The sequence below is a fragment of the Lasioglossum baleicum genome, chromosome 7, assembly GCF_051020765.1.
Source record: "Lasioglossum baleicum chromosome 7, iyLasBale1, whole genome shotgun sequence".
Lineage (NCBI taxonomy): Eukaryota > Metazoa > Arthropoda > Insecta > Hymenoptera > Halictidae > Lasioglossum > Lasioglossum baleicum.
This window is the reverse complement of record NC_134935.1, coordinates 7,448,477-7,460,822: the sequence shown is the minus strand read 5'-3', so window position 1 is coordinate 7,460,822 and position 12,346 is coordinate 7,448,477. Positions and strand designations below refer to the sequence as shown.

The 12,346-nt window shown below is 40.9% G+C and overlaps 1 protein-coding gene and 1 long non-coding RNA gene across 2 annotated transcripts; both read right to left on the bottom strand.

The window, feature by feature from the left end:
- Positions 1–303: 303 nt before the first annotated feature.
- Positions 304–2,617, bottom strand: LOC143210559 (odorant receptor 13a-like). Its single transcript, XM_076427514.1, has 6 exons — positions 2,283–2,617; positions 1,712–2,118; positions 1,232–1,331; positions 1,057–1,158; positions 835–993; positions 304–763 (listed from the first exon to the last, which is right to left on the bottom strand). The coding sequence occupies exons 1-6, from the start codon at positions 2,574–2,576 to the stop codon at positions 683–685; spliced, it is 1,143 nt and encodes a 380-aa protein (XP_076283629.1). The 5' UTR covers positions 2,577–2,617; the 3' UTR covers positions 304–682.
- A 2,882-nt stretch (positions 2,618–5,499) lies between these two features.
- Positions 5,500–9,561, bottom strand: LOC143210306 (uncharacterized). The gene is made up of 3 exons (XR_013009232.1): positions 9,435–9,561; positions 6,899–7,017; positions 5,500–6,620 (listed from the first exon to the last, which is right to left on the bottom strand). It is a non-coding gene; the product is annotated as an uncharacterized LOC143210306 (long non-coding RNA).
- Between the last annotated feature and the right edge of the window lie 2,785 nt (positions 9,562–12,346).

Below are 12,346 nucleotides of genomic sequence, written 5' to 3'. Positions count from 1 at the left end.
TTTGACCGCGGCCCGCTGAGGGGGGGGGGCGTTGATTGTTTATAATTTAGATTGTTTTGATTTAATAATTTTAATTTAATTGTATTTAATGTTCCTTGGGCGGCCCGGTACCATTTGATCCACGGACCGGGGGTTGGGGACCACTGGTCTAAGGGACAAAGTATCTGGTGCCCATAAGTGACGTCACAAGATAATTCAAAATGGTGCAAACTTGTTTGGAAAAAACGTTTGGAAAAATGGTGCAAACTTGTTGCATAAAGAATGGCAAGGAACGAGAAAACAAACAATTTTGTTAGTATCACACATATATTTTGTCGTACTATTCTTTTTTTAAATAAAGTACGAAAGGATGTGTGGGTCAATACATGAATTTTGTAAACCGAGATCCTTATTATTTCTACGCAGCCGGGAGGCTGGAAATAAATCGTTTCTATTCTATATAACACACATAGTTTTAATTATATTTTACTTAGAAAAATCACACATGTATGTACTTCAACAATCAATAAATACATGTGTGCAAAATCCCAATGCAAAAATATAGACTGGTAAACAACTATATGAAAACGAAAGAACTTTGTAAACATTTTCAAAAAGTTTTTGTTTCATCTTACTCCGACAATGTTCGTTGTTTTTCTCAGTTCGAGTAAACATCTAAAGTTTATCTCGACTAATCATTATTTTATTCGATGTCTCTATCGACGTTGGTTTTTTCAACCATTACGCGCAACGCTGTGAAGTAGGAAAATGCTGTGTACAGAAACTGAAAACAAATAAAAATATATATCACAAATATTTATTACACGCTTTGCATGAATCAGAAGGAAAAAGTACCTTCGCGTAATAGAACAATGAAATTTGTGGTAGAAAACCGGTTATCTGGATTGCCTCACGTTTTTGGGACCTTAATATCATGAAATACATCTTCTTTTGTTGTTTCACATTTTGTTCGAACCAAGTTGAATTGTAAACGCTCCTAGCGATACCTGTGCTCTGAACAAAGATGAAACACTAAGAATCCTAGTGAAACTTTTTTCAACAAGTTCGATTTATTACCTGGTGTATCAAACTGTCTGCCGGCCAAGCGTACATGAAGAGTTCTCCACTAGCACTGACCACAACGAGGGCGTATAAAATTTTCAACGGTAACGGCTGTTTCTGTTCAGCAGTAATTTCTGTAAACTCGCAAGTGTCGAGCACGCACGCGAGTTTCTGCGTCGGCAATACTTACAGTAACGAGATTCAGACTGCCAAAAATTACTGCAAGGTTTGTCGTGACCGCGGTGGCAAAGCATATGAATCTTACAGCCCGGTATATGTTCTTTGTGTAACTGAAATTTGTTCGTTGTGAAAATTCTGAGCACTCTAAGCAGTACTGTGCATTTCGAGGTCTGCTAATTATTTTCATCGTAAAATTAGCTAGTTTTTCGTTGTAAGAACAGATGTATCGGTATAAGTGACTTCAGGGAACGGTAATGTCCCCTAAAAAATTCTTTCATTTTACCGTATTTTTATATATATGCGAAGAAAATGTTAGATTTATTCAGTTTTACCAGGCTTACAGGATTGCATAACCCCATAAATTATGGAATCAGATTTCAGGAAGAAATATAAAACTGTGGAGAAAATTTTTCTCCAGCATCAATATCCGCAGTCTGTTCATACCCGACTGGCACAATATTCGAGGTCTAAAATTCGGTGGACGAATTACCTGAGAAGCCTCGCATGTTCCAGTATACATGCGTTCAATTGACTTTCAGACTGGACCCTCTCCAGCTTCATCGCCAGGATTTCGAATCTGGCGGTAGCGTATCGCAGTAGAAGTGCAACTTGTGCGTCGATCGCCATACCGGCGGAAGCTTGGAAGCCGACTAGCGACTGATGGAAAAAAATAATACTTCTCAGCGGCTGTTCTTCCACCGGAAATGGGTATTTTGCGTGTGTCGGGAATGCCTGGGGCGAATACAACGGGCCGCATATAACGAAGACTGTTGTGAGAAAGCACCATAACGTGTAAACCCCGTGAACATACTTATATCTGTCCACGTGGCGTTGAAGAACAGCGTTTTCCTTCTCCGTCGCATGTTCGCAAAATTCCTCCATGTCGAAGAACAACCTCTGAAAGCGCATCGCTTCCGTCATAAATCTGATTTCACGATTGTCACCGTCGGCAATTAATGCTTCCAATGAACTACTAATAAGTGGGGATGTGCGAGAATTCTCGAACATTTTCGGGAACTTTTCTCGATCTCGGAAAAATTCTTTCTAAAGCGTCAACTTACCTGAAACTGTTTCTGCATTAAACGACACACTATCATCTTGATCGCCACTTGTGCAACAGCCGCGAAGAGGCTCACGTTTTTCCCAAGAATTATAGGCTCATCATAGTACTTGCAGATCGCGTTGAACAGTGGCAAAAGCAGTCCGATCGAGCTGATGAATGATGCACACCATGAAACGTTGAAGAAAAAAAGCTCGGACTTCGATGTTTGCAACGGGGGTGGCCAAGCACGTGTCAGAGCAACACTAGCTTTCGTAAAAGAAATTGCCATTCTTGGTGTCACGCGATATCCCATACTGATCGAACGAGAGAAATGATAGACTCTATCCTCGAACACTCTCGGCTACTAGATTGTTACTTCCATAACGAGAACGAAACTTCCCGGTATCAACATTCCCTCGTGAAACGTTAATGGACCCTATCATGAATTTCTGCTACTCGGTCATTTATCTATTTCGCCGAGAGTTGCAACGACTGAATAAGTTAAGCTACACTCGGTGCGCTATGTAATCAAGATTCATCGTTGGTTGTAATAATTTTATTGACCCGTGAGAACAGGCTGCTTGAGCTTGTGGAACTCGTGCAATCTCGATAGCATGTTGCCGAGTGCTTCGCTTTAATTTGACCAGGAACAGGCGATTGTAACAGCATGTAGAAACCCTGAATAGAGAGTTAGTGGAAGTTGAGAAGTGAAGACAGTCGGAGAACACTCGGGGAAATTGTAGAATAGTGAAGAGAAGAATCATAAATTCGTACGTCCAGTTATACTTTTCTATTTAAAACAGTATTCCTATATCATATTTTTTTGAAATTATTCTATTTCCCGAGACAGGGAATTAACCAGAGTAATTAACCAGAGTTTCTTGGTTCGTTCTTGGCCTCTCTTTAGGAACAAGTGTGCCATGAAAAGCGAACAAAAACTTCTTATTCGGACCGAAGGGTGCAGAATGATTGAAGACAAAATTTAACTTTGCAATTTTGTTTTTAATGACTACATTATTTTGATTTCGTTGGATTTTACATAAAATTCCACGGTTGCAGGGGATTCGAGTGTTACGACTTACTGTGGAAATTGGACTACAGCAGGAATATTTGTTTAGTTTTTTAACCAGCCCCTAAACCAGTTCACCGTTTCGTCGAACAGCTTATTGTCGACGGCGGATAAAATCTGGTTTACCGTTCGACGGGAACATACTGGCGATCGATACCCGGTGCCGAAATAAACGTTGGATGGTAACGGAGCGTGTAAAATCATTTTTTTAAATTCTCGATGGACGAGATGAATTTACACGAGCGACGACGTCTAAAAATCGTAACGTCGACGGAATGACCGACGGTATATTTTCACGTTATTCGACGGAGTCGAGTGAAATTACTGACTGGGAACTTTCCATATATACGAACGCCGGCTGAAGAGTTACAACTTCCTACCGGGTCCCACGGTGAGTGGCTCTGGAATTCCTGAGTAAGCTTTCCGCGGGGTATAAAACCCCCACCGTCCTCATGCCTTAAAGAAACGTTTCGAATTTGCAATGCGACGCGGGCGAACGCTCGGGCCCGTGCCACCGACAAGCCTTTCCGATCATAATCCGCGAAAGTTCGAGGCCGTATTAAACTTTATATTACCATTCCCGCTGTAAGAGTTTTATGTACACGGTTTATACTGTCACGCCTGGTCCCGTACGTCCAACGACAGTCGCGAATTTATGAGCTACGGTTTCGGTACGCTCGATCGCGCCTGCCATAACTCGGATCACGACCGTGCGAAGATGTTTCTGTTTTTCCGCGAACGTTCGCCGATCGACCAATTGGTTACGTCCACGGTTGTAAGAGCTTTTCCTTTTGGATTCCAGTTTCGGAGGCACTTTTTACAGGTTTCCTCTTTCAACATTCAATATTTTCTTTCAAACAGCTCTCAGTTCTACGTTGGACAAAATGAACATATGTGCAAAATTTTAGCTCAATCCGATTTGACCAACTTTCGGCAGTTTACCCAAGTATCTTTATGATTTTCAAATACACTTTCAAAAGGTTCAATATAATTAGATTATGGATATTTAATGCATTTGTGGCTTCCAAAAGTGTTCGAAAAATGCTAGAAAATAAAATTCCATAGAATTTAGTACGATTTCCATTTACATATTTCGGATCTACATACAAAGACTACTACCACTGAAACTAAGATATTAAAATTGAAAATTGCATAAACATCCGCAGTGTTTATTTGCACATAGTTCTAGAAATGTACTAATCCTATGTTTGGTCTCTAAACGAGGGAAAAGGCTGTGCGAAAATGTTGGACGCGATACGGTGTTGAAATCGGCTGAAAACTTCCAATCGACCCTGGTCAATTGAAAAGGTGGGTGCCAAGCCATCCAAGAAATTGGAGACCGCAACGGATCCCAGTCAAAAATCAATTTCCGATACGATTAAAGCTCTCGGATGAGCAGCGCGTTGCGTACCTATATCGGCCGATTCGATGAAACGTATCGGCGACTCTGTTCGCGTGACGACCTCGGCAAACAAACGAGTCGGAATGCGACGCGTTTCCCCACCGTCCCGTAATAATATGATAAATTCTGCCGATCACTTTTCTCGGCCGCACGGATATTCCATTAAACGAAACACCCGGTTTGGCGTAAATAAACATTGAATATATTTGTATATGTATAGGTAGATGATGGACGACAACTGGTCAACGTTTTTACATCTGTGTGTCTCGATGCCGCGTCGGTTTGCGAATTATTATTCAGTAGTCGTGTTGATAACACGATGCAGCGTGCTTATAGTTTGTTGGTCGTACACAAACATAGTCATACGCGCACACTGTTACTCGGTTATATAAATGCCGTGTGTGGTCCAGTTTGCTTCAGATAATCAAGGAAAATTGACTTTTCGTCATACATATTGAAATGAGCCATCCCGATGAATGGCCGATAAGAAAAATGAACAGCGCGCCGAGCTTTTCTGTTATGCGAGCCCCAATTTCTATGGATAACCGAGGCGACTACATGTTTCTTCGTACACACCGACGAAATTATTATAATGCTCTGGTTATGCATAGATATGCGGCTCTGAATGCAAATCGTCGGGGTAAACTTCATTCTTTCCTCTCGACACTGATAATTTCACTTTGACGAGGAGAACTTTTTAAATACCTTTTATACCTTGGAGGTATGGCTCTTAAATTCACGGCTTCATTGCGATGCCGTTAAAAACGCGATGGAATGTACATAGATAGTGGAAAAGTATTTAGACTAAGTAAGCTGAAACAGGAAGCTAAAGACATCGACGAGATACATACTATTAACTCTTTGCAGTCGGAGCTATTTCAACTCGAATAATTACATTGTATATGATGTTTTCCATTTTATGGATATGAAATTGTTATAATACCTCGTACAATACTTAAATGTGTAGTAATTGATTAGATATCAATATATTTAATAATGTAAACAATATTGTGAATAATGGTACAGCAATTTTTAGTGGCGAGTCTTGTGAAGATTGTGTAAGGCTACTATTTCGTGACCTGAACGTTACTCGAAGTTAGATTCACTCCATTTTATTAAGCATCGTGCTGCAAATAATCCTGTCACCGACGCGACGGCTTGATCAACAGAGGAAGAAACTGAAATACATCAACAATCATTATTCCGAGGCGTGAAAAGTTTATGGAACCTTCCTATATCGTCTGATAGTCGTAAAAACTCGTTCGATCGGAGGGTTGATGTTTATTCTCGTCAATTTTACGGTTAATATCTGTCGAGGATGTGGCGTTACAGGAGTTTGTGTCGTTTTACGATGCACGAGTAGCGAGGTTGGAAAGTTTTGTGTAACGAGGGTTAGTGGACCGCTGTATGCCTCGTTCGAGACTGCCAATGAAATTGCTAATTATACGTGTTGCTTGTTTTGCAGTTTAATATTAGATTTCTTCGTCGACCCCGGTAGAATTTCGAATGCATCGGTGATATCGGTTTAGATTTGATTAGCCAGGGAATAACACGGAACTTCATTGACTCGGGTTGAAATTCTATTAAAATCGTGTTGGAAGCTGAGGTTGAAAGAGTAATACATTTTTTAGATATTGTTAAAAAAGAGTTTGTCATTATCGATCGAATATCAACGTTTATTGCATGCCAATTAGAACGTAGAGCGTTAAAACATTCTTCACGGTTTCATCAAATCGAAGATAAAACTTTCTTATCATTTAAGCAATACTTAAAATACATAGATTCGCAGACTAACGATAACACGACGCTATCAGCATTTTCCATCTTCAAACGTCTTCGTCGTTGTCAGTAGACTTGGTCTTGCAACTCGTTCGCTCCAGAGTTTGCTGAAACGATAATTGAGAATCGATTACAGCACTTTCATACGATCAATAAAAGGATTTCCTTAATACTCGTTGGTATATGACATAGACTAAGTTGAAGTTGAAGTTGAAGCCACGATCGAAACACGACTGATACTACTAATCTTATCATTTGCAGGAGCTTGGTATTTCATTAACACGAAACGTACCATATTAGTGTACGCTGTTGCGTGTTACTGTTGTTATATCTATGGGAAGAACGATAACACCAAGCGAAAATAATTTTGTAAATGCATACTTACTGGTAGAGTATCGTGGGCACGATAACAATTGCCACAGAACAGAACGCAACCACTGCTGCTGTTAAAAGAACTTCCACTTCCGACAAGCTGGACACCTTGTTGGGTTCCGTTGTGGTCTCCTGTAAAATGACTATGTCATGTTTTAAATGTTCATTAGGTTAACTGTTCACTATATTACAAATATCATTAAACCTCTATCCACGAGCATTTTGTAAAGCTTGGCTATACGTAAATCGGTTTGATGTACATATACAATCAGTGTATTTTCATTGAATTTAGTTGATCGCGACATCGGTTATTTATTAACCCCTTGCCGTACCATGTTCTTTGCAGAAAAAATGTCGTAGAAGGGAAAAGAAAATTGATATTTTTCGTATGGCTACATTTATCTTAATGCTTAGCTTAAATATTGATTACAAACGAATCAAATTTTTCATTTCATCTAAAAAGAAACACATAACGTTCATATTTGTTAGACTTCGTTAAAATCTTCATGACGAGTCTTACTCGCCATTTATTCGTCTCGATATTTAAATTTAATTTCCTTGAAAACGAAGCCTCCCACGCAATTTCGTTATTCTCGATTTCCGTCTTGTTTCATAGAATTGACCTGACCTAATTTCTACCATGAATTATGAAACACCCGGTCAATGTATATCGAGGTGGGAAATGTGCTGCCTTTGAATTTTCCTAAAAAATCGGCGCGTTCTTTCCGGACAAGCCAATATGTCGTTCTTTTTCTGAGCGAGAAGCGAGCAACCGGGATTGAGTTTGAAACGGCAGCACAGCTGATTAGGATTCTGCACGGGCGTCGCGCAAGAAGGCGTTAATCCCTTAAGTAGTGATAACACAACGGAACTTTATAATCCAGTTTTCGACGCGTGTTCCCCCGGAGCGTGGTCCTCTAGCGCCTAGGACCAGCCCATTGTTCTGTTTAACCAAACGCGCGAGGGCTAACTAGTCAAACAAAATCCTGGCGCGAGGCGGCGGTTCACCCGTTCCCCTCGACGAGCAAGAAATTAATTAAACCGGAGAAAACTTCGGTCATTCCCTCGAACGCTTCGCCGCGGCGAAGGCACCGAGAGAAGGAGTCGTCCCTTAAATCGAGCGATCTCGGTACTTTCTTCGAAATTACGTCCGTGCCGTATCAAACTCGGTCATCGAGCTCATTTATATTACCCAGATATCGCGAATCTCCGCGACAACAACGGATAGAACAGAAAATTCGATCCTTACTTTTTAATATCGATGTCACTGCTTCTTCTATCTTTATGTGAACTTTTTATCCATTATTTTGCGGGAAACAAAGTGGCTATCAGGTTTTTTAATGTCACATGAAATCGTGGATGATGACGAATTTACTCATAGAAATAAAAGAAATATGTAGATGTACTATATTGATAATAAGCCTACAGAAATTGTGTTCGGTGTGACTCCCGTTGAATGTTTCAATGTCTGTGTACGTTTCTCACAGCATTTGCAACAAGTGAACGAATTAATGAAGAATGAAGGATTTGTCCTGGTTTTGAAGATTGGCGAATCTCTATCCAAGAAGGAGAGTAAGCGAAATTTCAAGAAAGTATTCCGATGGAATTGTCTTAATTGAATCAACAACAGTTCCCCGTGCTACAAGTGGATTCGCCGGCCTTTCAAAACAAAGCTGTCTCGGGCTTGCGAAGAAATTTAATCTCCTGGGAACGTTTTCCGTAGGAGCGCGATAAAAGAGGCGAGGCTTTTGGGAAATTCCAGTAGCTAGTATGGGGCTCGGATGAGGTAGATAAGGCACGATCTCTTTCGGAGTCGTTCTCGCCGATTTTTCGCTCGGCGCGGAGAGAGGTCTCTTGGTGGAATCGAGCTGATTTTCAGCGTCGTCGCGGAATCGTCGACTTATCCCCCTCCTGGATTCTCATTAAAAGTTTCCGCAGGACAGGCTGGCTCCTCTGCAGCAGGCCGGCTTATTGTTTAACTTGCTTCGTTAGGATCGCTCGAGCCGAAAACGCGGTATCGGCCGCATAAACAGCTTAATCGCGCGACAAGCGCACCGAGACTTTCCGCGCCGGCTAGTTTACGAGGCTGAAACGCCTGCCGCCGAGCTGGCACTCTCGTTCACCCGATTGTTACGGGGTTCCGTCGAAAACGGGGCAACTTCCGGTTTAAAGTTCGTTCACTCGTGCCGTTCGACGCCCACCCGAGGGCTGCCTACGGTGTATCACCGACTGCGAATTTAACGCCAATTGCCGGAGGACGGTTGGCTGGCACGTTTAACCGGGAAACGTCTGCGCTCGCGTTTCCGATTCCCTTGCTGTTCACGCGTTCACGCCTACCCAGCCCACAGCTCGCTGAATTGCAACGTTCGAGAACCCTGCCTAAACCCGTTCGCCAGAATCTCGCAAAAATTCGACCGACGAACTTTCTGTCGAAAACGTAGAACTTTTTTGTAGAAATGAGATAGCACGATAATCAACGAGGTATAATCAAAATATGCATTCACACATATGTATGAGATTTGCAGGTGGAAAGGTTAATATGCACATACCAACTTCAGCAAGAGTTCTGCTGCCAGACTGCTGGCAATGCAAGACAATAGAAGCACGAGAACGGTTCGCGAGAACATTTTGTCAACGCCGATAGCTGATGTACGACTACGGAATGTTCCGACCTGTCTGACGGTTTCGCAGTGTTATCTTGATTACATGTATCGCGGCCGTGATAAAACTGTGGAGGAATTTTTTACAGTTACAATGATTAACATGTCTTTATTCCGAAAAATATAGAAGAGAAAAGAAAATGTATATTTTTTGTACGTCTACATTTATTTTAATGCTTAAACATTGATTACAAACGAATCAAATTTTATTTAATCTGAAAAGGAAGGCATAACTTTCATATTTGTTGGACTCTGCTAAAATCTTCGTCACGAGTCTGGCTCGTTAAAATATACGGCAAGGGCTTAAAATATAGTGTCTATATCTTTGCGTATAATATGTATACTGTTCGAAATATATTATTTTCAAAAGCATTAATAATTGAACATCCATTTGAACTCGGTAGTTCCAGCGTTAAACAAATAGTATCCGGAAGAAATAGTGGACCTAAACTACGTCACAAAATCGAAAATCTGCTATATTGCTAGCCCCTGTGCTATTCAGCGATACTAGTAAGCGGGCGCGACTGGGCGCTGGGATAACGTGGAACTTACAGTGATCTGAAATACCACATCGCTAAAAGTTCTATCACCGACGAGAAACTCGTCAAGTAGAAGAGAATGATATAGTGTAAAATGCTCACATTACCCATTCTGTAATTGCCTTATAAAACTATCACCGACGAGATACTATCTCGTCTCTTTACCTAAATAGAACGAGACGATATATGATATTGTTCACGTCCGGGGCGAACCAGCTTGAATAATGCACGTATTTCGTTCTGAAGGAAGGTGAAATTGCAAAATTTTATGGAAGACAATAGGTATTGGAATAGAATTTATTGAAAATCAACATAATTTTTGACTGTAAAGTATTTTCAACATATATTTCTGTTCCCACAGATCGATTCTTGGAATATTTGTGTATAAGAAAATGTAAGGTTTTCTCGTTTATGAAATATTTTGAAACTGCAAATTTAGGTATCTCGTATAAAATTTAAAGGAGGAATTGTTGATTTTCCTAAAATTATGCTTCAATACTTTCTTAATATATCTAGCAATTTTTGGTCCATGAGTTTTGCTTTTAATATTTTAAACCTTAAAACATCGTCTGGCAGAATGTAACAATTCACATCAATATATAGTTCCGTCACGATTTGCCTTCTCACCGACGAGATTCTCCTCAGTGGCTTTCTGCACTGACGAGATCGCGTCGATGCGGCCTCCTGTTTCTTCAGCCGGAATACATCCAAGAGGGTGTAAGAAAACACCGAAATATTCGGGTGACATCAACTTCCGTAAGGCTGGCGGTCTTAATAGTATCTCGGCCGAAGGCAGACGTATTTCTCTCCATCTGCACACATACATACAATATGCTGATATACGAGAGACTTGGCATAAATTAATCGGACGACATTCTGGAAGAAATGCCAGCACATATCTTATTTGGCATTGAAGTCTCCCGCTCATGTTTTCCATGCCGCAAGTAACACGGTGACGTATGGTCGAACCAGCAAGGATCAGTTAGGGTTTGTGAAAACTATGATAGCTGGAGAGCATCGTTCTTCCACGAACAGCTTCAGCATGTTGCTTTTAGATGACGCCACCGTACGGTTTCTGTCTGTCAAGGGTTTCATCCCCAAGGCATAACAGTTTTGGTGATATTCAATAAAATGGATTTTTCACCCGAACTTCCAGGGCTATTTTCCATAACACGAATGTTGGCAGCTATAACAAATACGCGTCAAATTTTTTTTTAGTTATATATCAGCCCAAAATTTCATTAAAATTGGCGTGAATTTCTAAATAGAAATTTCGAAGTGTTAGAGGATAGTTTTATTTGAAAAGTAGCAGTGTGCATTTATTAACACCCGTTCCCAATAAGGGTTACTGCGTTCTTTCATAAAATATGTACTGTTTCTCGTAACTGCTGTCGTACTACTGGCAATGCATTTATTATTGACTCCATTACTGATCGTATCTCGTAGAATGCCATCCCACCCCGCACACAATTACTTTATTAGAGTTCGAGATACTCCGAGACTCGACGGGCCGTAGAGAGAGCAAATATTTTTCTAGTTCTATTTCTCGAGAAATTGAAATCAAACAAAGAATGCTCTCGCTTGGGGGTCGCTGCTGGATATATCTCGGGCGCGGAAGGATGGATCGGCCGATGATGCATCATCGCCGATTATTGCCATTTAATTGGGAACGTAATTGTTCCTTGGCTGGCAGGGATCTCTGGAAAGAGCAATTTCATCGTGAGACGGTGGGAACGCTTGAATTCCACGGTTCAGTGAAATCAGGGCTCGACGATTCCACGGTATTTACGGTACCAATCTGCTATATCGATTTCACTGTCAACAGTCCGGCAGAGGGTTTCTAACGGAAATACTGCAATCTTTTCGTAAATAAAAGTAAATAAAAAGTAGTGGAAGCAATGGAAAATTAGGCAGAGTAAACAGCCAAAAGGAAGAGTTAACGGTTAAAACGGTTGTTCACAAAACGTTAAAAAATAACCATGTACACATTAGCTGGTAAATTAATCCTTCTAACGTCTCAAAAAAACTCAAGCTGTTGGGTCCAATTCTGAAAATGTTATTCGTTTTTAGAAAGTCTACGAATACTTTGTCAACGTCGGTCTCGGTTGGAAACCATGTACCTGGACATTATTGTACCGTGAAAGGACAGCGCACCTATAACTGCGACAAGGGACGATTTTTGACGTTCAAACGCGTCTCATTGACAGCGTCGAACGATCCACCGCGCGTTTCGAAATGAAAAAGAAAGAGGAACGGGGAAAA